We start from the raw sequence: 27,108 nt of genomic DNA, 5'->3' as shown, positions 1-27,108 counted from the left end.
ACGGTTTGATAAGTGAACATTCGATTTGAAAGCCGTTACTCTAAAAAAAGATCCTGAGCTTTGTAAGATACCGTACCGTTAGATATATAGAGTTTTATAAATTCTATAAAGTATGGATTTAATGATGAGATCGACGACCCATGGCTTGATGACATTCAAATTGAAAGCCTTTACTCTGCAGACAATGATTATCCAGAGTCTAGTAAGACACCGTTAGATAGATATATAGAGCTTTATAATTTCTATTTAATGGCGTACCCGAGTCTGGTAAGATAACATAATAATAACTATTAACTTAAGTTTTGCGTTTGATCCCAGTAAAAACAAAAGTTTTCTAATTATCTTGATTTTGAAGTGAACACAAATTACCACTCTGTCATTTGTGGTTACAAAATTGTACATTTTTGGGTTTGGTATTTTCCCCCTTAAAAAAATCAACCATAAATGATTCTAGCACTTGGTTCTAGGTGACAAAATCGGAAGAAAGAAAAGAAAAAAGTACACTTACTTATTATAAAGTAAAATATCTGGTCTCCAAATTTCAGAAGCTGGTATATGAATAGATCCTATTCCATCGTAGTCGTCTTTGTTCCAAGCTAAAGAGTGGTCTTTCCATTCCTGTAGGAAAAAACAATTGAAAATTCAATCAAATGGTGGACAATAACAATTGTCATATTTTAAGATTGTGTACCATACTAACCAAACCAAAAGTTATGCAAGAGCCATTTGGTATCAAATGTATTGTACTTTACAACAACAAAGGATTGAGAACAAAATAATTAAGCATGTGTCGGTTTACTTTTGGGACATACTGATACGGTATTGTTATGTTCTTAATTGAATGGTATTAGACATTAAGAGTTAAACCTGCTGTTGCAATATATGAGGGCTTTTGTTTTGTTTACACGTTAACAGTATCCGAACTCTTAACACAAAAGCAATATCTTAAAGACACTCAACCTTAAATACCACATAAAGTAACCATTAGATGGGTAATTTGTTTTGCGTATTTTGATGCCTCTTTTTTTATTACTCAAATTGGTATAACTTGGGAAAATAAGATCGCATCGTGCCGAATGAGGTATCAAAATACGGAGAACAAAATTCCCAATATATTGACTAATTCAATAAATTAAGTTTAGTGTCTTTAAGCTATTGCTTTTAGGTTAGGTGTTCGGATACTTTTTGTGCTCAGTATAAGATACGGTAATATGAATGTTATAGTCCTGGTTTCCTTACAAATAATTTATGCTAAATAAAGAAATTTTGGGACGGTTCACAATACTTATACCAATAAAACAATATAAAATAATTAACACCATATTCTCAACTAAAATAAGACAGCCCGTTATTGTAACACGTAATGGCACAACATCTTTCGACTTGAATACGGTCCAACTAAAGGTCTCATAACCTGGTCTTGTAATCATATTTCCTTAATAAAACAAAGTCTGTTCCAGCCTTTACATATCAAGGTATTCATTTAAACTGATTGCGTCTTTAATTTTCGTTATCACAGCTGTTTCAATTGTAGATTACTACCCTATAGAGACTATTATAAAATGCCTGTTGTAGTCATACAGATATTTTAGCTCGCTTGCCTGCTCGCCTAGTGTGCCGTGCCGATCGCCCTATTTGGCAGCCTCTAGTAGTGAACCGCTAACTTGCAAATCGTCAAAACAAAATTAGTCTCTAAACAAGCCTGATGAAGGGTTGTTCTAACGAAGCAAAATAATTTCACGCAGTTGACTATGTTAATCATAAACGGAATACAACTATAAAAATATAAGCTTATAAATTTCACTTGCACATAATGTTATGTATGAAATGAAAGCAATAAAAGTGTTCTTTTGGAGCCTGCTACACTTCACTATGAGCTACCACGGTATAATCTGTAATGGTTCTACCAGTCATAGTGTACACAGCTACGTATCAGGTTTATGTTAAATATTTGAATTGCTATCTCACAATGAGCCCGTGGAATACCCAACAATTCCACCTGGAATGTAATTTTAATATGTGTTTCGTGTAAAAGTATGCGATATAGCTATACTGTCAGTAAAAGGATCACTGGCACGGTATCACTTGTCACAACAACGGCAGTGGGCTGAGTCTCTTTGTAAATACCAAGTTGCCTATCATCATAGTTCTTTGACACACAACTATACAGTTGTTTTTATAGTTCAAGCTTCAGGAATTGGCGACGCTTTTCCCTATTATAATTACAAAACACCATCACAAAGGACAAAAAGGACATTGTAAACATCTAGAAACACTGGAGAATAATCAGTCAGTTCACCAACCGCATTACACTGATGACGGAGAGTGGTTACTCTGAAATATTCGGTTCAAAAAGTGAGTGTTGTTGACCAGTTTTAAATCTACCTTTGATGGTGCATATGTCTTGTATTTATTCTGTTCATTTCATTACGATATCTTAGCGCGTAAGGCATAACAGCTTTATTACTATCGTCCAGTTGCTGCTGCTGCCGTTTGGTGAAATAATACAAATCATGCACATTTGTCTGGAAAAGCACCAAATTTGGCACAGATGTAGAGTGTGATATGATGAATGATTCTGGATATACGACCGAATGAAAATATGATAAATATACAGTTTTTATGTGAATTTTAGCCCAATTTATACCCAAAATGTCGATATTACAATGATACAGCTTGCTTAAGGAATCTCGCAAATCTCGTCTTCACTTTCACAGTACAACAAACCGTACCAAAAAAAGATGAGCCATCTTCTTTATAACACAAACAGATCGATTTCTGGCAGCATTTCAAATGATAAACCTGACATCGCAATAATTATATATATTCAAAACTGCCTCCATCCAACGGATAATATTGGGTCACTCAAGCGGAACAAATCCTACAGTCTTTAGGAATTGGCGACGCTGTACCCCCTTATACATAAGATCACATAATGCATTTTTGCAAATCTGCAATCGACCCCATATACACACCCCACACACATCAAACCCACCCCACACTCTCATACACACCCCACACCCACCCACCTAACACACCACCTCACCCCACCATCCACTCTCATACGCACTCCATACCCACCCACCTAACACACCAACACACCCCACCATACACACCCCTACACACCCCACCCACCTATATAGCTCACTACCTCACCAACACACCCCACCCCACCACCCCCTCTCATACACACCCCACACCCACCTAATGTGCACGTGTTTGGCGGTATGTGTAAAGTAAGGTCTCGGCTGGTGGTGTGCCTGGTGCGGTTATGTAACTTAAGGAACAAGCATATGTGGTATTGAAGGTGCAAGTCAAAGTATGCGTGCGTATATCTCTTAAAAAGAAATAAACCAAAACCGTCAATTTTCCTAGAAAGAAAATAAATCTATCAGTCAAGATTCTGATATGTTTTAAATTACACGAATAAAGTTGCTCGTATGCCTTAGTTCTATCGACAGCCTAACCGGTTATTTTACACTTTACTAATAGAAAAACGTTTGCTTTACTTTGCCTAGGGCCTTTAATGCACTTTGTCAAGCTGCGCCGCATCAAAACAAACTGCAAATGTACTCACTTTCAGATATACTATTTTGCAGTAGTTGATTTCTAACGTAAAACGGGTTATTTCTAAAATCTCACTGGTGTAACATAGACTACGAAACATTGTTAATGTTACATTTAAAGTTCAAACTGTACATTTTATCGTCGGTACTGATAAATATATTTTCATATATTTTCGCGGTTTTTTTTGGACTTGTAAAACACATCGTTTTTGTTTGTTTTTTGCTTATTTTCATTATCATCATCGTCAAATAAACATATCAGGTATGTCATGGATTCCAATCAAAAACTAAACACTTACACACCAAGTTTTTAAAGGACGTAAATATAATTAATTATTATTCTTTTACCCTCACGACCTATATAAATCGCGCACTGTGGTTTGTTAAAACGCATCACGTGAAAGTCCTTTATTCTCCCGGTTTATTCTGCAATAACGGGTCAAGTAGAATGCTTGGATACGCGTGCAATATTTCCGCGATTCGCGCTGACACTTACGCGTACGGGCTCCACCTTTAAGTAAACAACTTAAAATAGTTTACAAAAAGGAAACACGTTTAAATCATGGGTTTGGTGGGTTCAACTGCACCTCGCCCATTATTTACGTTTTCACTGCCTAGGAAAGATTATTTGGATGTATAGGATTCCTTAACCCTATAACTACAACCCCCTAGGATTTACGTCCAAACGACCTAAGCTAATCATAGATCCATCCTTTGCGCTCATTTTAGTGATAACATTTTTACCCAAGGGAGTAGGACCGGGCATCAAAGATGAAAATAATTCCAAGAGCTACTGACTTTTTACTTATTTTTGTAGATTTTTTACCCGAAAATCAATTTTGCCTGTTGCCAGAATTTCCCAAATTGGCATGGGCGCCCTCATATTATGACATCATAGAGACATTATGTGTGGAATATTTGTACTTATTTTGATGTCACTGGATGGAGGAGACCCATAGCAATACATTGGTACCAGATATAACGGCATACGACGTTTATAATTGAAAATTAAGGGGTGAAATCCACCCCTTCGTAGTCTGTGTTACAAAATATGCCTCAATAGTTCTTTTCTAGGGTTAAATAACATTAATAAATAGAAACTATTGGTATACTTACATGTTTTACCCACATACTAGTTGTCATAATTTGATTTCTTTCATCCTGTCGATAGAAAAATGTATAATATTAGTTATTATATCATGCATTTGTCATAATTTCTTGGAACTGATAAGATACTTATTTTGTTTTTGTACTCCTGGTGCTTATTTTACCTTAAAAGTGCCATGACATGAGCAGATAACGAATAAATAGCACTACTCGTAGCATGAAAGCTGAGATTTATGTTCTTCTTTATTAAAGTCCCAAAATATATTTTGCCGAATGTGTCAGTGTTATGAATTATTAAATAGTGATATTTAAAGCCTTATACTTTTTAGTATATAGAAATGGCAGTTGGTGTTTGCACGTCAGCGAAATTAAAATGAAAGGAGAATGTGAAAAAGTTGTTGGTTGCCATTGATACATAGAATAGCAGTAGTTGGTCGCTGGACATTCCAGTAAAAACACGAAGCTGATATATTGTTTAAGATTAAAGATGTTTTTAATGCTGGCAATAATTGAGCTTGCCTCTCTCTCTCTGTGTGTGTCAGGTGGCGCTGTGTAGCGCTGCTGTAGTCTTCACAAGAGTACGCCATCTCACTCGATCTGATGCCAAGTGCGTTGCACCTTGCATTCCTTGGTTAGAAACCAGCTTCACGTCATTAGTCCAAGATGTTGGTGGACGTCCTCTTCCTCGTTTGCCTTCCATAGCCCCTTGCAAAATCTGTTTTTCTACACCTCCATGTTTCCTGACAATATGGCCAAAGTACTTCAGCTTTCTCTCCATAATGCCGCTTCTAATGGTTAGACTTGTACCGAGCTTGCCTATACGTTTATATTTGTTTCAATAATGTTCTGTTTGCAAAACACTTGTATATATAGAGCTAATTATGTAGCAAATCATGATTTAGTTTTAAAATTAATTTGTGTCATCTACCGAGATGTGTCAAAAGTTACAAGCCTGACCTTTTGTACAGATACGTTGACCCATGAGGTCACCTGTTTACATTCAGCACGCCCTCTATAGTTTCACATAAACAATATACCGGTTATCCAACTATTTAAGACCAATACTTCCTCTGTGAAAGACTTTAACATTTCCACAAGGGGAGCAAAATGGTTGTCTTAATTTTGTGATTATTATAAAGCTTGTAGCACATGTAAGCTAGTCGTAAAAGTAAAGGAGTCGAACCTGTATTTTACAGGACGGAGTGTCGATCTCTCTTTCATTAGCGATTAGGCCAGACTCCACTGTGAAATGTTGCTGTGGGGGATCGCCACACCTCCTCCACAGCGAGTCTGTTTATACCTTCCCAGCATTTAAGAATGCCGGTACCCATTTATACACCTGGGTGGAGAAGAGTAATCGAGATAAAGTGCCTTACTCAGGGGCACAGCATGATGGCATCGCTGGGGTTCAAATCCACAATCTTTCGATTATGAGTTGAGCCCGTTCCGCTTGGCCACCGTGCTCCATACACTAGTTGTACTGGTTATGTACAATAGCATTATTTGCTTCGAAAGGTAATGCACAACACCAACTTCATCCGTGTAGACGATGGTGTATTTTGCCCTGTAGTTTTGTTCTTATATTTCAGACCAACAGAGGGCGTCCTATATGTCAATTAAACTCATGTCAACTCATCTATAATCATGCATAAAAAACCCCACAAAACACCAAAACTATAATTGAAGACTATGAAAACTAAGAATATGAAGACCGAATTAAAAAAGACCAGTTTGCGTCTGACGTCGCGCCTTTGCCCTGACGTCAGACGCAAACTAGTCTTTTTAATTCGGTCATCAATTATATTTACTATACTTACAATATCAATTAGCTGTGATATGGATAATCCAAATTTGATCATTACAGGTTCTGATTCATTCAGCACAGGTCGTATTAGTTCGTCATAGTTTTGTGTTAGATGTGAATAGAGACGTTCGGCAGCTTCCGATGCTAACGAACCTATAAGCAAGAAAACAGAAAACATAACAATGAATAGAGATGAAGGACAACATAAACTTAATCACGGCTTTTGATGAGATAATACATGCATCAAAAATAAGAGACGTTCGGCAGCTTCCGATGCTAACGAACCTATAAGCAAGAAAACAGAAAACATAACAATGAATATAGATGAAGGACAATATAAACTTAATCACGGCTTTTGATGAGATAATGCATGCATCGAAAATAAGATCAACCTATTATGTCCATGTGGGTTTTTTTTGTTGCTATATATGTATTTCAATAATGGCCCCACAATTAGAGTAATTTGGTACTTAAGCAGCGCTATATTAGCACGGTGGACAATAAACACCAAGCCGGATTGGAAGGTTGCAACAATAGCCTCCTGGTTAGAAAATGTATAATTCAGAATGGTGCGCGTGTGTACTATTAGATAATTTTTATAAAGTAATAGAACAATCTAAGTTACAAATTGCGTCTTCAGAAAGTATTTCAACAATCAACATTAGGTACCTATCAAGTAAAGTAAAAATGATCAGCTTTCTTGTTTTGTCGTTTGCAAAGAAAAGATAAAACATAATTATATGAAGATAAAAAAAAAAGGAATAGATTGCGTGGATTGCTTTCAGCTGGATTAATATTTAATTGAAATGAATAAAGTAAACGATTACAAAAGCATTGTATATCAATACATAGTTATTTCACATTGTTTTTTGGATATTTTAATTAAAATATAAACCCCCTATAGTCGTAATGCATGGTACTTAAATTAATCACATGTTTATTCCAGGGGGTACATTAATATTCTATTCATACCTAAGTGTTAATGATCTCAGCAAGTTTGCATCTGATCAATGAGCTTGGTAAGATAGGGATACCCTATCTGCTACTAAACACTTGACTTGTGATCGTTTTGTGTTCACAAAATGCAGACCCTCCCAGGAACAGACGTGTATAAAATAAAGTGGTCGTGATAACATGCTATAAACATGTTCATCATGACCCGAATGCATGATTCGTATCCTGAATATTCTTTATTATTAGTATTATCAATAATATAAGTTTATCACAATATTTACAAAATCCATTTGTGAATATCAATCATTGTGATCGTTTATTCGAGTAATCACGTTTGGCCGAGTGGATAAGGCGCCTGACTCATAATCCATAGGTTGCGAGTTCGAGCCCCGCTCGTGCCAACGTGTTGTGTCCTTGGGCAAGACACTTTATCCTAATTGCCTACTGGAGGATGGGGTTGGGTTGGATTGGATGTTTGTATAGTTGTTTGTTTCAATGTTGCAATATTGGCGCTGATTAAGCTGCTGTCTGCAAATTGCATTGTGTCTGTTTAGTTGTGTTACAATGTACAATTCTAGCAATTTGACCTGCGGGTCACCATTAGCGTTTGAAATAAAACCTTCCAACCTTCCTTTTTTTTAATCAAATTTACACAGGTCAACCATGATCTTACAACATCTTTACAACATTTACTACTAAATTTAGTAGTAATATTATTGTCCAAAATACATTATACTGTTGTTTACTCATGATGAACTCCATCATAGCCCGCGACATTATCGATTTAAACCGTGACATTTGAGTTTTCTTCGTATTAGTTATATGTATAATGCACACGTAAGGTTGTTTTAATTGGGCGACCTGGCCCTGTAGCCATTATGTTACCTCTGTCCTACTTTAATAACCAGTTGGATTTTGCCTCATAGTGTAACCGCATAACCAGTACAAAGTCGGAACATTTCACTATAAGATATTGTCATTATCTCTACTATAGCGCTCTGGCGACTTTGTCCAGATTTGGTAGACGCAGCTCGTATTATGAATAATGCCATTACAAAAAAGTACACTTTTGGGATAGAGGAGAGGAGGCGATAATACCAATAGATAAAAAGGCGATTTCAATTCATCATGATAAATATCAAGCCTCAACTCCTGATGGTATCTCTACATTACGGAAACATTAAGTGGAAAGGGAGTACATCGCAACTCTTAGGATAATAATAGAATCCACCTAAGGGCATCGGATCATGGCGTATCATCAAGAAATAATGTACTTATATTGTTTCCAATCATATTCCTGGATGCCTTTGTTAATATAACGTCGTTCAGGTCAATTGGTTTTATCAAGCTTATTTTCCCAAGATAAATTATATTGCAGTATGAAAAAGAAGAATCTAGCTAACGTTTACAATATTGTTTCTCTGTCGTTATATAATATTTAACGGGGAAATATCTCACCCAGGACCTCAGGCTTACCAGGCCGTGGCTTTAAATACAAACTTTGATTTGTCGATGGTGGATCTTCTGAAATATTTTACTATTAAAGTTATTGATTACTAATGATCATACACCCAAAATATTGAAATTTACATTTATACGAGTCTTCTAAAGTACGATTGTCCGAGATATATGTTTTTACCTCTATCATTTATGGTACGTTACATGTGCCTTACAGAAAGTTGCATCTTCACTTAACAACTGCCACTCCTCTCATGTCTCTGAGGTGACAACATTAGAGGTTGCCATTATAGCCGGATGCAGTACACGATTCAGATAGATCAATGAGTTACATAATGTGACCTTGTGCAGTCATTTAATTCCTAGGAAGTGACCTAGACTAACTCCATCAGTCGTCTACACTGCGCATGTATTTGTTTTGTGCTTCCTTGACGAATGAGGGCAGCAGTCTAGGAAGTGACCTCAACCTTTGCTATTTGGTTGTCAAATGTTGACAATCTCACTACAAAGGTCCTGAGATATGGTTATTTTTAATCTGGCAGACAATGAAATGTTTAATGCTATTTTTGTCCGTTCTATCAACTCTAGCGACAACTCTTCTTGTTTGATGTAGATTTCTGCGTTTACGCAGGGAAACACCGGACGAGGTTAATGTCAAAGGTCACCTCTGTACACTCAATTCCTTGAGGGCGCTAGTCTATCGTAATAACATAGCTATTATATGCGGGGGCGAAGGGAACATGCCTTTATGTGCGTAATAACTATCAGGTCATATCGAAAATGAAGACCGCGACAATTGGTCGTCACTTTAAACGGTTAAATATTTGCAACTACATTTTATTCATCTATCTTTCTTTCTATTCGGTCATCATAATTGTCTTTTATTATATCTGCATGCACTATATCCCCACACTCTATGCTACACACACCTGTAAGAGCTACCATCATGTTGGTTTGCCCTAAATCATGATTACATTATGGACATTATCATGTTATTTCAGCGACCATAATCTCACCACTTGGATGCAGCAAGAAATGCAAACAGTACACAAAATCACATAGCAATTTTCTTTAGTATGCATTCTGCACATACCATTACCAAAGCAGTGCCAGGTATTGATTAACAAAGAGTTATTTTATTCCTCGGGCATATGAGAAGGAAACAAATTTTCAATATAACGCTTCAGGTTTGTAGGTTTTGTAAACTCCCCTCTTGGTGATACTACTAATCAAGCTAACAAGGGAAAATTTAGCCGAATTTAACTGCTTAAATACCAACCTCACGAGCATATACTGTTATTGCGTACATTTTAACAACATTAATACATTCAAAATACCTATTCAAAACATTGTCGGTGATATTTGTGAATGCATAATCTACTAGTAGTCAAGTTGAGAATGTACTATAAATTTCCCTTGATATGAAAACATGACTAGCCTAGGGTCCTTTTATGGTAGGTATGGCGCAAGTGTTGCGAGGTAACGAAACGGTTACATCATCACATAGTTATCCCCGCTGAATTGGCTTCGCCCTTCTCCCTTCTATCATTCTTTCATTTCGCTGCAAATCATACTTTTACGCTTTTTAAGTGATATCACACGCCTGCACTTAGCATGGTAAATATTAGACGTTCTCAATAATTTTGCGAGTGAAAGATTTATTCGTCCGAAAGTTGAAATCCGGACTAAATTGAAACTAAAAGCATTCAATTGACAAGCTAAACGCGGTTGCTTTAATTGTACAAAATTTTGAAAAAAAAAAATGGAGCAAGCAAAAAAACAACTACAAAATAATTGCTCAGAAATCTATTTCTTGTAAATAAACAAGACCGGTGAAAATTGCACGTCTGTCTGTTATAAATAAAACGTTTCCTACGCACTATGTATTTCTACATATTTACTTTTTCTGTACAATTTTCAATTTGCGGTTAAGAGGGTTTCATGTATAAAATGGGCGTAAAAATCTGCCAGAAAAGCAGAGGTTCACATTGTGAAGTTTAGTGGTTAACTTACGAAGGTAGATATAATTTTCAGTGCTTCCTTTCTCTGTTTGGCATTTTACACCTCTATATCATCGCCAGGTAATTATTCAATAGCCGCAGGCACGTTGCAGGTCATGTTGTAGATAATGTAAATCGTCACTATACATCTAGGGCTTACTGATGTTTTGTTATACTTACACTCGTGCCTTATAACTATGTTGTACTCGAATGAACCTTTTAAAATGATACAATGTAAAGAGGTTTAGACCACCTTTTCGCGATAAAAATCTATGTATTTACTTCTTCCAATTAAAATTATCCGTTTGTTGTGGTACATTGTGGTTGTGACATACTTGATTAATGTACGTACTCAGTGTGTCAGTGATAATTCAATTCATTACAGCGACATTTCATTTCTATCTGTAGCAAGTGCATTAAGATCTTCGACTTTGTTTCATAAGGTTAACGGGTAGATCAGACTTTACAAAGATTTCGCGTCAGTCAGTTCCGATACAAATTTTGTCCAGTCAGCATATAATAAACTAAAAAATGTTTTTCTATTTTGGTAAGAAATGGGCCACAATATTGCATGAACTAGATCTCGCATTAAGAAATCATTCATTGAAATTCGCAGCACTCTGTAAAAACAAAAACAAAAAACAATTACGGAATTTGGCGATATTCTGTTTCTGCTTTTAACTTTAAATTACACCTAAAAATCAGAAGACAACGACGACGACTAAACCAACATCGACGATGGTGATGATAGCATATTTACTCGTCTTGAAACTTTCCTGCTTTTATCATATGAACTTCTTTAGCATTTGAGAGCGAGAGAGACTCCAGATAGCTTTATACATATCAAGAATATCTCATGTAGTTTAACACTCAAATATACCGGGCATGTAGAGAATGCAACCAGCATTCGGAGCCGACTACTTGTCATCATTACTCCAATGGTTTGAATTTAATTAATTTCGAGGCAAAGTTTTTGGGGTACCATATTGATTTGAGGCCGTATATGGGGGCTACGGTTTCTGAAAAGATATATTCAATAGCAAACTCAATGGCACTTTGGGTAATCCAAGTAATACGCCGTGATCAGGGTAATGTTTTATGTAGCATTGGAGCTTTGTACACCATTTGATAACTTGGCCCGGCGCGTAAAGATATAGCATCTGCGGCAGTGTAGAGTTGTTTCCTTTATTTCTTCGATAGTGACACTAAGTTGCATGAGGAAAAATAAGATATTGAACTAATTATGCCTGACTCTAAAAGACAAAATCAAATAATAAACACGAACGAACAAACAAACAATTAAACAAAAACTCAACACATTCAAGCAACTGAAATCAGGAGCTATCATATTTTGTGTGCTTTATCAAGTCCCTAAATCGACTGTGCCAAGAGTTTATTAGTTGTGTAGGGTGTTTGGGGTGGGTGGCACGGGTGGCAGGGGTGGGTTGGGAGTGAGGATGGTGGGTGGGGGTGTGTGTGCTTTTGTTCGTGTAATGTTTCTGTCCGTATTGTATGCATGAACTACAATCAAGGAAATTAATGTTGGCACACTCTGGCATACTAAAAATGTAAATCGCCACCCCTTTCCCCCAGTTCAATGTTGATGAAAGCACTTTTTCCATTGGGCTCTCCGGGGACTGCTCTATAATCCGAAGGTTCTATAATCCGAAGGTTCTTTAGTCCGAAGGTTCGCTAGTCCGAACACGTGTTCATAGCATTCGTTAGTCCGAATTTTAAAAGAGGTTCTCTAGTCCGAAAAAAAAATTGAAAAGAGGTTCTTTATTCCGACGATTCTTTATTTCGAAGGTTCTATAGTCCGAATTTTAAAAACGGTTCTCTAGTCCGAATATGAAAATAGTCTCTATAGTCCGAATTTAAAAAAGGGTTCTATAGTCCGAATATGAAAATAGTCTCTATAGTCCGAATTTTAAAAAGGGTTCTATAGTCCGAATATAGAAATAGGCTCTATAATCCGAATTCACAAAAGGGTTCTCTAGTCCGAAATTGTAAAACGGTTCTATAGTCCGAAACGGATACCGTGTTCTTTAGTCCGAATCAGTAAAAAGGTTCTATAGTCCGAATATTTAAAACATTAACATATACTGCGCCCTCTAGCTAGATAATACTAAAGATTCTATGGCAAACGGGATATGACGCTACTGCTATTAAAAGGGCGCACACCACCAAATCACGATGTAATGACGATGTAATGTAGATGGATTCCGGTAAAAACAAAAATCTTTTTAGAGATATTTTGGCCTTCCTGTGGAAAAAAGAGAGGCATGTTATAGCTTAAATAAATATTTGAGATCTACACATGAACTTGGATCGCCCAACAAGTTGCATAACACAATTTTTTAATAAAGTAGGCTTTCGGATTGAAAAATGGCCAGAAACGGGTATTCAGGGTCTACCCTGAACGGGTTGAAAATGAAAAACGGATAAAAATGAAGAAAATATCACCAGAATAAAGGTGAACGTTAATGTATGCTACGAAAAATATCCAGAGAAACCAACCATGTTAAACTTCAGCGGATTTATATTTAACAAGTGATGATTTGACACTGAAACAAATGATAAAAATAAAATTCGGACTATAGAACCCGTTTACCAATTCGGACTAAAGAACACGGTATCCGTTTCGGACTATAGAACCGTTTTGCAATTTCGGACTATAGAACCTTTTTTAAATTCGGACTATAGAGCCTATTTCCATATTCGGACTATAGAACCCTTTTTAAAATTCGGACTATAGAGCCTATTTTCATATTCGGACTAGAGAACCGCTTTTAAAATTCGGATTAAAGAACCTCTTTTATTATTCGGATTAGGGAACCTTTTTGAAATTCGGACTATAGAACCTTCGAAATAAAGAACCGTCGGAATAAAGAACCTTCGTAATAAAGAACCGTCGGATTAAAGAACCTTCGGACTAAAGAACCGTCGGACTAAAGAACCTTCGGACTATAGAGCTTCCACCGGGCTCTCCACTCTCCCCAAAATTGATTTAGAGGGAATGGGTGAGGGATGGGGAAAGGAAAAAGTATGTGCTTCTCATCAAACAAAGTTATACTAATTTCACTGGACTATCAGAGCGGCAATGAAGAGTTCCAACATATTGTCAAGGTGTGCCAACTAATAATTTCGTTGATTGTAGTTAACCAGTTTAGGAATGATTAAAATACGGTGCTGGAAAAAACTACATCATTAGCAAAGTTGTCTTTTTGACGTGTCTGTAAAATGTGCGTGGGTTGGGTGTCTGATTTTTGTGTGTATAACACTGGGGGAGGGGTGGTTATGGGGTCTGTTGGGGGTGTGTTTAAGTGGGTGGAAGGGTGGTATACCTTGGTGAGTGGGCTGGGGAGGATGGTGGACGTGTGTCTTTCATGTGTGTTTAAAATGTCTTGTTAGTATGTGTTGTTGTTTATGCATTGTGTGGGAATGGGGAATTACTTGTGTATATTTTACATATGTGGGTGTGAAGGATGGTTGTATGTGTTTCTATGATGTCAGTGTGTGCCACCCCCTCCCCTTATGTGGAGAGTGCTTTGTGAATGCTTGGTGGATGTGTGGTGTGTAGATGTTGGTGTATGTATAATGTATGTAATGCTTTTTTATGCGTGGGTTGGGTGTTATGCATGTGTTCATGTTGAAAAAAATCAGAAACTACATATTTAGCAGACTTTTAAGCAAAACTGAAATAATTACAAATGATCAACTCATCAAAGAGATTTATCCTTGCATATTTAACCTGTTTCATCTCAAAATTAACAATTTATTCAAATTTATATCTTGCAATATACCATTACATGTTGCTACTTAAGTCTTCTACTTTCCATTAAAATATAGGTTACCTGATGACTGAGCAATTTGTTCCAAGTCTCAGACGTATAGTTTAATTTCTTTTTTTTCGTAAGCGATTCTTTGTTACACAACCGTAGTTACAGCATGCCTCAAGCCATCCAATAGCTTTTTATTACTCTGATATTCGAGCATAATTCCATTAAGATGTACTTTGCGCGCGTCAGTTTAAATTCTCTCTAAAAACGAGAAAAATCATATATAAATTTGTAATTTCTTTTGAAAATGATCACAATATGATAAGCATGAAAATAATACTTTGACACTTTTGACAGAAAATGAAGACAAAATTAGCTGCAGAGCTATAAATTTCAAGTGCTGAACAGATTAGTTATATTAGTATATATTTTATATCAACTCAAAATTTCATATTAAAATGTGTAAAGCATTTGTGACTTGATAGAGTAAATTGAAGGAAAAGCGCGATTTTTAGCTAATTGTGTTAGCATGCGGTTATTTTGTTAAACAATATTTGCATATATTCTTTGTAGTGTTATATTTTATTGCGCTTTGAACACATGTAAGGGAGTCACATATGAAGCTAACAGTAACAGACAAAATGCTTTGTATGCTGGCCATAGGCTTCAAAATAAACACTTTTGGAGATATTCTCTCAATATATCAGGAGCTATCTCAAGAACCACTGAACCAATATTAGGCTTGTTTGTACTCATTTTAATGCATTTTTCATGCTGATTCCAAATATGGTCATGCAAATGAACAATTTAGAAATTGTTGGATTTTTGGAAAATGTCGTCTGCAGTCAACACCTGTGTGGCGAGTATTGTTGTTGTTTTTTTGGTGTGATATTTTGTTTGGAAACTTATTCAAATTCAATAACAATCTTTCCTCATTAATCTTAGAAAAAGTATACGCGAATTAATTTAATTATCACTGATAGCTTCCTGGTAATCCTATCGCTTTAATATTAAAATTAAATGTTGACAACAAATAATGTTATCATTGCCTTAGAATATAATTTTATGAGGGAAGGAAGATCTATCTTTGAAGCCAATGTTGTTTGGTGATATTTTGAACAATGCGGGATGCAAAACATCTTTAGGAATGATATTGTTCTAACAATACGTAGTACGATGTATAATTATTTATTTATTATTGCTTGCTTGCCCACACAATATTGATTTATTTCCCCTACATAATATCGCAATAATCCAGGGATGAAAGGACTAATTCACTTCGTACCAGTGTGTACGTGAACAACCACAGTGATATATACAAATATAAAACAATTTAGCGTTTTAAAAAGGTGTGCCGCCTGATTTTATAAGGTGGGGATGTTTTCACCATACATGGGGGCCCATTACCCAAACATTGATTTGATTTGATTTGTTCGGGTTTTAACAACCCTGGATAACAGAAAGCCTCTATTGAAGCTTATTTCCATTGGGGTCCATTTGAACACCGGGGCGGATTGGGAACACCCTACTCTTTTCGAAACTGGCTGCGAATTACATGTACAGGTGTGGCTCTCTGCACATGGGACCGACGGCTTTACGTCCCCTCCGAAGGACGGGGTACTTTCATGACTCATTTACCCAATTCTAAGTGAACCATGGGGAGAGCGGAAGTCTGAATTTAATCTACAGAAGTTGCCAATTAATTTCAGACTTTTTTTTCAAGTCATTATCCCAGCAAATCGCCACCGCCGGGAATTGAACCCGGGACCTCATGCACTAAATGCAAGTACCCTAGCAATTGCGCCATGCTCTCCCGTAAGAGCATTCTTATTCAAAGATTTGAGTCAAATTGCCCCCGTGGCTTGTATATTGCAGTGATCCACTATAACAATGAAGACTTAAGGTGCATCTATCCAATTACTATGGTTTTGTGTGCATACCAATCTATAATTATTGCTATTTTACTGGAGTAATGAGACAAAGATATTTATGAGCTTTCTTCTGATTATCAAATTGTTGATGGGGTAAAGTTGGCAAGCGAGTTACCCCCTTTAAAAGGAAGGATCAAAATATTTTTTCATTTAATTTTTCACTGGTAACTGCTTTGATGTTCTACTTAGTTGTATGTGACATGACAGTTTGAAAAACATTGAAATAAAGTGCTGGTATCAAATCAGTGTAAATATGTGCACACACAAAGGCGGCAAAATAGATACACATCAAAGACAAAGGATTTGTTTTCTTTTTAGACATCTTATTAGACTGGTAACGCTTATTTAAACATCAAAATAAAACAAGCGGCGTATCTTTACGCTCTAGTACAAGTTACACTGTGGTTCGATTGTTCCATACCGTTTTTAGAGTTTTATACAAATCTACGTTTTGATCTGCTGCATGACATGACGGCCGCATTCTATCATATCATCTGCACGACCTTTGACATCACTAGTCAATCTATTGATGTTCTTCTTCTGACAGATTTGTTTCAAGACATACATAATGTGACATCTATAATGGTCGGTTTCGTTGAGGAAGTCATTTTCTGTCAAATCCGTGTTCACTTAAAAAACGTGTCAAAGGAACAACGTTATTTTGGGAGAGGGGTTGAAAGGTGATTATGCAGTTATCATTTGCTGTGATTATGTAGTGTTTTTCTTTATTTTTGTATTTTTATTTTTTGTTGTTGTTGCTATCCATTTTCGGCTACAATGTTATATTGATGTAACTCTCCCTTGAACTTCGCGTGCAATTACAATGTGACATTTTCGAATTATAAATTAAAAATATCAAAGAAACTGCATCAGAAAAAAAAACTTGACAAAAATTTGTCCATCCACAATAAAAATAAAAATAAAAACAGACGATAGCATTCAAAGATATTTTTCTCTTATTGTCTATTTAAGTAGATAGCATTAAATGTTTTTTGATCAATTGCAATAAACTATGTGATTAATCAATTATTTTAAAACCACGTATTCCCAAAGAAAATACAACTATATAACTCGAGGCAAAAGTATCGAGCATCTTCCTACAATGTCCTAGCTAGGCGTGTTATTTTGGCACCAGACTTTTGTCCTTCAAGTATATAAGATATTGAAAATGCAAGCTTTAGTCCCGGCTTTAGTCTTATCACGTCTGAATAATGCATGGATTGATTTAGATCAGTCATTACAATATCTATTTTTAGACACCGAAACTACTCTTTGTTAATACCTTTTGAAACAGTTGACCTCATATGCTTGACCTGTACACTTTGTTTTCGTTATTTTCATTTCTGACAATTATAATTTGTCTTTCAAGTATATAAGTAGGTATAATCTTGAGCAGTCTTATCAAATCAAAACATTAAGCATTGTTCAGAAACTCTCATTTGACTAAAATAGACAAACGTTCATTATGGGATTAGACCCGGGGATTAGTCGCCATTATACGAAGAGCTATGGCTGCTTTATCCAAATCCGGTGGGAGATCGAGAAAGTCTAATAAATGTCAATACAATTTGTTTTTGTATCCTATCCAATAACATTAAACTTGGCTGAATATATAATATTTACATAAAAGGTAAATAACCTTTAGTGCATCCGTGACTGCATCTTTTTTCCCGGGTATTACAAATGTTATAAATTGGCGCTAATTTTATTTAACTTAATTTTGCATATACGTAAACACCGGTAAGACAGCAATGTTTAACCATAGTACTGCAGTAGTTTATCAAGGGGAATCTGACGCCTACGCTTATGAGGCTCTTCAATACAAACACACATTATACTTTGGTTGCAAATAAAGGGCGATTGTTTTTGCGTGTTCGTGTTGGCCAATGACCAAACAATTAGTTCAGACGTCTGTTTGTCGCTCCATGCTGACGAATGAAGTATAACCTAACATTCTGAAACTGCAACCTTTACCTTAACTCGCAATCCCTCAACTAATAAATAAGACTACATATATCAGTAACAAACGCGTGATACCAACCAGCTTATTGGAATTTAAATATACCAAACACACTCAGTAATCAAAACAAGTCGAATCCGATCTTACATTGAGGACTTGATTTCAGTATTACAGGTGTGACATCACCGTTATCATGTTACTTTCGGAATAATTCTACTTGAGGCAACCTTCACCTTCCCGACTGACAATTGGGCGCCGACACTTGTGAGCTTTATATGAGGTTCTGCAATACAAACACACATGCATATGTGCCAACAAAGGGCGAATTTTGTTTCGTTTTTTAGCGTGTTCGTTATTGGCCAATGGATTAAGACTATACTTTGTCCGCTTGTCGCTCTTGGCTGACGAATGAAGTATTACCTGAAACTGCAACCTTTACCTTAACTCGCAATCCCTCAACTAATAACCAAGACTACATGTATCTATAACAAACGCATAATCCTTAACCAGCTTATTGGAATTTAAATATACCAAACACACTCAGTAATCAAAACACATCGAATCCGTTCTTACATTGAGGCCTTGATATTAGTGTCACAGGTGTGGTATAACCGTCTCATGTTATCTCCGCAATATTTCTAATATTAATCCTACTTGAGACAACCTTCACTTTCCCGACTGACAAATACCTGTATGCTGTTGTATTGCGGAGCTTACTTGAATATAACCCTAGCTATATCCAGTCTAAACAGGTTGAATATAAAGTGTTGTAAATACAACACATCCAACATTGAAGTGTTTCTTGCACTGCTTACAAAAATGTACATCGTAACCAGATTATGTATATTTTGGAATTAAGGATTATGCCAAAGGGGGACGATGTAGCTGGTATTTGTTGGTATCTCTGCTCACAAAAATGTACGTGCTTAAGTTGACCTGGCAGTGGGGGTAAAATGACGCAGCGAAACATTGGATGAAACTCATAACGACATCAATGAAGAAAACAAAGTAGTATAATCTTAATAAACCATGTTGCTTGCGTTTTTCTGACATGACCTTCCATTGATGTCCTGAATTATAATATTTAAAAGGTAAAGTAAAAGTGCATCTTTTTCCCGAGTTATACAAATGTTATAAATCGGCGCTTATTTTATTTAACTTAATTTTGTATAAACACCGGTAAGACAGCAATGTTTAACCATAGTAAAGGGAATCTGGCGCCTACGCCTTTAAAGCTTTATGAGGCTCTTCAATACAAAAACACTTTGGTTGCCAACAAAGGGCGATTGTTTTTGCGTGTTCGTGCTGGCCAATGGCCAAACAATTATGTCAGACTCCGTCTGTTTGTCGCTGCTCTTTTATGACGAATGAAGTATAACCTAACATTCTGAAACTGCAACCTTTATCTTAACTCGCAATCCCTCAACTAATAAATAAGACTACATGTATCAGTAACAAACGCGTGATCCCAACCAGCTTATTGGAATTTAAATATACCAAACACACTCAGTAATCAAAACAAGTCGAATCCGATCTTACATTGAGGCCTTGATTTCAGTCCGGGATTTCAGTGTTACAGGTGTGACATCACCGTATCATGTTACTTTTGGAATATTTCTACTTGAGGCAACCTTCACCTTCCCGACTGACAATTGGGCGCCTGCACCTTTGAGCTTTATGAAGTTCTGCAATACAAACACACATATGCACGTTGCCAACAAAGGGCGATTTTTGTTTGTTTTTTGTGTGTTCGTTATTGGCCAATGATTAAACAGTAAGATTATACTTCGACCGTTTGTCGCTCTTGGCTGACGAATGAAGTATTACCTGAAACTGCAACCTTTACCTTAACTCGCAATCCCTCAACTAATAACCAAGACTACATGTATCTATAACAAACGCATAATCCTTAACCAGCTTATTGGAATTTAAATATACCAAACACACTCAGTAATCAAAACACATTGCATCCGTCCTTACAGTATGAGGCCTTGATATTAGTGTCACAAGTGTGGTATAACCGTCTCATGTTATCTTCGCAATATTTCTAATATTAATCCTACTTGAGACAACCTTCACCTTCCCAACTGACAAATACATGTATGCAGTTGTATTGCGGAGCTTGCTTGAATATAACCCTAGCTATCATATCCAGACTGAACAGGTTGAATAGAAAGTGTTGTAAATACAACACATCCGACATCGAGTGTTTATTGTACTGCTTGCATCGTAACCAGATGATGTATATTTTTGGAATAAGGATTATGCCAAAGGGGGAAGATGTAGGTGATATTTGTTGGTATCTCTGCTCACAAAAAAGGACGTGTTTAAGTTGACCTGGTAGTGGGGGTAAAATGACGTAAGGAAACATTGGATGAAACTAATAACGACATCCGTGAAGAAAAATAAAGCAGCATAAATTACGTTTTCTTAATAAAACTATGTTGCTTACGTTTTTCTGACATGGCCTTTATATTAGGAAAGACCCGGAATTGACCCCAAAAATACTTGTCTTCCATTGATGTCCTAAATCATAATATTTAAAAGGTAAATAACCTTTAGTGCATATCCGTGAGTGAATCTGTTTTTCCCTGGTTATACAAATGTTATAAGTTGGCACTAATTTTACTTAACTTAATTTTGTATATACCTAAACACCGGTAAGACAACAATGTTTAACAATTATAGTACTGCAGTAGTTTATCAAGTGTAATCTGGCGCCTACGCCTTTAAAGCTTTATGAGGCTCTTCAATACAAACACATATCATACTTTGGTTGCCAACAAAGGGCGATTGTGTTTTGCGTGTTCGTGCTGGCCAATGACCAAACAATTAGTTCAGACCCCGTCTGTTTGTCGCTCTTTTATGACGAATGAAATATAAACCTACTATTCTGAAACTGCAACCTTCACCTTAACTCGCGATCCCTTAACTAATAAATAAGATTGTATCAGTAACAAACGCGTGATCCCAAGCAGCTTATTGGAATTTAAATATACCAAACACACTCAGTTAATCAAAACAAGTTGAATCCGATCTTACATTGAGGCCTTGATTTCAGTCCAGGATTTCAGTGTTACAGGTGTGACATCACCGTTATCATGTTACTTTTGAAATATTTCTACTTGAGGCAACCTTCACCTTCCCGACTGACAATTGGGCGCCCACACCGTTGAGCTTTATATGAGGTTTTGTAATAAAAACACACATAAGCGGGTTGCCAACAAAGTGCAAATTTTGTTTTGTTTTTTGCGTGTTCGTTATTGGCCAATGATTAAACAGTAAGACTATACTTCGTCCGTTTGTCGCTCTTGGATGACGAATGAAGTATTACCTGAAACTGCAACCTTTACCTTACTAGCAATCCCTCAACTAATAACCAAGACTACATGTATCTATAACAAACGCATAATCCTTAACCAGCTTATTGGAATTTAAAAATATCAAACACATTGAATCTGTCCTTACAGTATGAGGCCTTGATATTAGTGTCACAGGTGTGGTATAACCGTCTCATGTTATCTTCGCAATATTTCTAATATTAATCCTACTTGAGACAACCTTCACCTTCCCGACTGACAAATACATGTATGCAGTTGTATTACGGATCTTACTTGAATATAACCCTAGCTATCATATCCAGGCTGAACAGGTTGAATATAAAGTGTTGTAAATACAACACATCCGACATCGAATGTTTATTGTACTGCTTGCATCGTAACCAGATGATGTATATATTTGGAATAAGGATTATGCCAAAGGGGGAAGATGTAGGTGATATTTGTTGGTATCTCTGCTCACAAAAAAGGACGTGCTTAAGTTGACCTGGTAGTGGGGGTAAAATGACGTAAGGAAACATTGGATGAAACTAATAACGACATCCTTGAAGAAAAATAAAGTAGCATACATTACGTTTTCTTAATAAAACTATGTTGCTTACGTTTTTCTGACATGGCATTTATATTAGGAAAGACCCGGAATTGACCAAAAAAATACTTGTCTTCTATTGATGTCCTAAATCATAATATTTAAAAGGTAAATAACCTTTAGTGCATCCGTGAGTGCATCTGTTTTTCCTTGGTTATACAAATGTTATAAGTTGGCACTAATTTTACTTAACTTAATTTTGTATATACCTAAACACCGGTAAGACAACAATGTTTAACAATAGTACTGCAGTAGTTTATCAAGTGTAATCTGGTGCCTACGCCTTTAAAGCTTTATGAGGCTCTTCAGTACAAACACATATCATACTTTGGTTGCCAACAAAGGACGATTGTGTTTTGCGTGTTTGTTGTTGGCCAATGACCAAACAATTTGTTCAGACTCTGTCCGTTTTTCGCTCTTGGCTGACGAATGAAGTATAACCTAACAACCTGAAGCTGCAACCTTTACCTTAACTCGCAATCCCTCAACTAATAAGAATACGACATGTATCAGTAACAAACGCGTGATCCCAACCTGCTTATTGGAATTTAAATATACCAAACACACTCAGTAATCAAAACAAGTTGAATCCGATCTTACATTGAGGACTTGATTTCAGTGTTACAGGTGTGACATCACCGTTATCATGTTACTTTTGGAATATTTCTACTTGAGGCAACCTTCACCTTCCCGACTGACAATTGGGCGCCCACACCTTTGAGCTTTATATGAGGTTCTGCAATACAAACACATATATGTTTGTCGCTCGTGGCTGACGAAAGAAGTATTACCTGAAACTGCAACCTTTACCCTTAACTAGAAATCCCTCAACTAATAACCAAGACTACATATATCTATAACAAACGCATAATCCTTAACCAGCTTATTGGAATTTAAATATACCAAACACACTCTGTAATCAAAACACATCAAATCTGTTCATACAGTATGAGGCCTTGATATTAGTGTCACAGGTGTGGCATCACCGTCTCATGTTATCTTCGCAATATTTCTAATATTAATCTTACTTGAGACAACCTTCACCTTCCCGACTGACAGTTGTAACATATTGTGGAGCTTACTTGAATATTATTAATACAAACCCTAGCTATCCAGACTTGAACATGCTGAATATAAACTAAAGGGTGGTAAATACAACACCGATATTGAAGTGGTATTTGACTGCTTACATCGTAACCTGATGATGGTTATATAGGACGAGGTTGAAGTGGTATATTTCGGTATCTCTGCTCAAAAAAATGTACGTTATTAACAGTGTGCTTAGACTATAATGATAAATACGCACATGACCCATGGGCGCGATATAACAAGACCACCAGGTGTGACCAAATCCTCATGCTATTTACCACTATATTATCTATGAGCATTAGATAAATATCATTTTATACAAATTTGAATAGCAAAATTATCACACATTGGATATTCCAAATTCTGATATGTTATGAAAACAACCTTTTGAAAGTATTTGCCGAGGGAAAAAAATATTTATCAACGGAAACGTTTACAATAATATCACAAAGTTAGACAAAATATACAATTTTGCTACACAATATGGTGTCGTTTACCGCCTTTGAATTCAAAATGTACAGCAAGACAATCCGCCGTGCCGAAGGTCACTTCCAGACTTCCTGTCTACAAGCTGCTATGTCAGCGCAAAGGTGGCAACGTGCGTATTTATAAATACGTACTTATAAATATAGTCGAAGCACACTGATTAAGATGACCTTGTAAATGGGGGCAAACTGACGCAATGAACCAATGAATGTCATTAAATAACGATAACTGACATGTTCATGAATGAAAATAAAGTAATATAATTATCTTAATAAAACTATGCTTATGTTGCTTCGTGTTGCTTACGTCTCTCTTACCAGGTTTTATATTAGGAAAGAACCAGAATTGGCGAAAAATAATTGACTTAAACTGGTTACAAAAATATAGAATAAGTTAGGTCACAATTGCCTTCGATATTTACAGCAAAACCTATGCATGTTTATACATTTAACCAACCCATAAGTTTATATATAGCACATACTTTGTGTTCATCAAGGATCGACCAATATTCGCAAAGGCGTACAAACAGTGACGTCATAATGACATCGTATGGAGAGTGCTGATACATAATATGTGACCGTTCACGGCGAATGAGCCGTAAATTCCTCCCCGGTCAATTTTGTTTTATTTCGTGTTTAAAAAATAAACATCATAAACTTAAAAATGGTATATCATTTGACTTCAAACGATATCCAGAAGCGGGGTTATGGTTTGTTAAACTTTGCTCCTTCAACAAAATTATAGCTTTTTACGTTTTTACATGTGTCTCTTTTTCCACATTGCTGGCAATAAATATCAAACAGTCATAATTGGCGGTCATTTCAAATCATCCCCAAGTCAACGAGGTTTAAGAAAGTTCTCTCATTGTTAATTGTTGGTTATGCATACCTGTACAAAATACAATGCCTGGTAACCCACCACTTGAACAGGATTTAGCAAAAGCAAACAAAGACCAGAGCTATTAAAAGTTCTATAGCCATCTAAGGTAGAAGCTTATTATCCACTTCAACAATAGGATTGTTGATTAGTTTTTGACTATCAAAATGAGACAGATGTCGGGCCAGCTTAAGTTACCGATGAATACACATTTTACACCGTAACTCAGAATACAATTAGGGAATTTACGGCTCATTTGTGCTGCCGGGTCACATATTGTGTTGGTGTCATTGGATATCGGGGACTAATAGCTATAAATTCATTGAACTAAATATATCAGAATAGCACGTTTATTATAGAAATTCGAAAATAAAGATGGGATTACAACATTCCAAGCTTACACAAAAAATGTTTCACTGGATTTTCAATACTATCATTTTGACTTACGTTAAATCACAAATAACAGCTTATGTGAATAAGCATGTCAACTACTGACTTGAACTATAACATGCATTTGCCAGGTCCCAGATCCCAATAACGGGCATGGGATTACCACATGATGTAATCATAGTAATGGATATATATAAATCCTCAAAGTCTAAAGGAGTCTTACAATTTCTGAATACGGACATAAAAATTTAAATTACTCACTGGACAAATATGGCTCCTGCACCCACTTGCCTTAAGGTGGTGCTACACCCCTTGATAAATTTGTGACTATTTTTGCATTTTCTCAACAAATAATAACACACTGGTAACAAAAGTTATGGATATTATAGTGGCAAGGAATTCAGCTACTACATTGGAATTTCAGTGACTCAAGACACGCGGTACGTTATTTATGATAAGGAAACAGGTACCGCTAGAATATACCTCATTTCTTAACATACATAATGAACCACTTGTCTTGAATCACTGTAATTTCAGTGAAGTAATTGGATTCCTTGCCCTTATAATATACATAACTTTTGTTACCAGTGTGTAGTTATTTTTTGAGAAAAATGCAAAATTAGTCACAAAATATATCAGGAGGTGTAGTACCACCTAAAGTCTGTGAAATCACACATTGCATGTAAGTTGAATACCATCTTTTATATAAATACCACAATACATTATGTAATATCTGGTTTCATTCACTGATAAACAAACTTAAAGATGTCAGCGAATTGAAGCAACCCATCTTGACATGACTGTTTACTCTAGTCATATTTAAATCGACGATAGCATCACACACCCTGACTGTAATGTATTATGTATATAAAATATGTATGGTGTAATGATGGTCATGTGAAAAACACATGTCTCTAGCTTCTATGATCAGGCTATGTACTTATATCCAGTTATTTGCAAATGCACTTGAAGAAAATTAAAAATCTTTGACTTTAGGGAATGTCTTCAGTACATTAAGCAGAGAATTGTTATAACATTGTCATATTTGAGGTACTACTGGGCTTAGTTTTATACACGTTATTTTATAGATATCGAGTTAAGTAAAAAACCTATTTCGTCGTTAATGCATTCGAACTCGAAGAGTGTACATTTTTGTCATAGCGGTCAACAGAATGCACTTGTGCAATTCTGTAATATTTTCATAGTCATGGCCATTTTGGTTAATAATGGCATCTTCCTTTCCGCTTGTCTTCAGTTAGTGGTGCTAGGTGGACTGCACTTGTAACATTGGCAAGTAGTAGGGTTATTGATCGTAGAGCCAAGCTTGTCCAGAAATACTCTTATTTGGCTTCTTCTACATGATCGGATTCCACGGCCCGTGATAGATTTTCAAGGAGAACGTCATCGATCAAGATTCCCGTTTTTGACCGGTGGTGTATATCTGAATAACGCAACAGGAAGGCTAACGAGAAAACAAACATTTCAGCGAGCTACACTTACAGGGCCAACTTAAGGGAAGCAAGTATAACTGAAAGAGGTCATGTACTATGAAAACTTATTAAAGCAAAAAGGGGTATCCTAGACGTACCCTGTGAGTCTCTTACTTCAGTTTGCCTTTACTTGCATGGTTTGGAATACCTCAAAAGAACTTAAGTTCACTAATATCTTGCAAAGTAGGAAATAAGTGAAAGCGTTTTCTCACCTTGCAAGTAAAATAGTAGTATCTACTTTGTAATTTAATGAGACAATGGTTCAATTCAAGTGTTTCATTTTCTTTTTGG

At 36.2% G+C, this 27,108-nt stretch overlaps 1 protein-coding gene across 1 annotated transcript in view; it reads right to left on the bottom strand.

The window, feature by feature from the left end:
• LOC140136046 (neuronal acetylcholine receptor subunit beta-4-like) overlaps positions 1-27,108 on the bottom strand; it is a 96,439-nt gene that overhangs the window by 7,322 nt on the left and 62,009 nt on the right. Inside the window, exons 2-4 of the mRNA XM_072157746.1 lie at positions 6,491-6,630; positions 4,683-4,727; positions 509-618 (exon numbers count right to left, since the gene is read on the bottom strand). Of these exons, the coding sequence (XP_072013847.1) occupies positions 509-618; positions 4,683-4,727; positions 6,491-6,630 (295 nt within the window). The remainder of the gene's footprint in view (positions 1-508; positions 619-4,682; positions 4,728-6,490; positions 6,631-27,108) is intronic.

Source organism: Amphiura filiformis, chromosome 16 (genome assembly GCF_039555335.1).
Source record: "Amphiura filiformis chromosome 16, Afil_fr2py, whole genome shotgun sequence".
NCBI classification, from domain to species: Eukaryota; Metazoa; Echinodermata; class Ophiuroidea; order Amphilepidida; family Amphiuridae; genus Amphiura; species Amphiura filiformis.
This window is presented reverse-complemented; position numbering and strand designations above follow the sequence as displayed.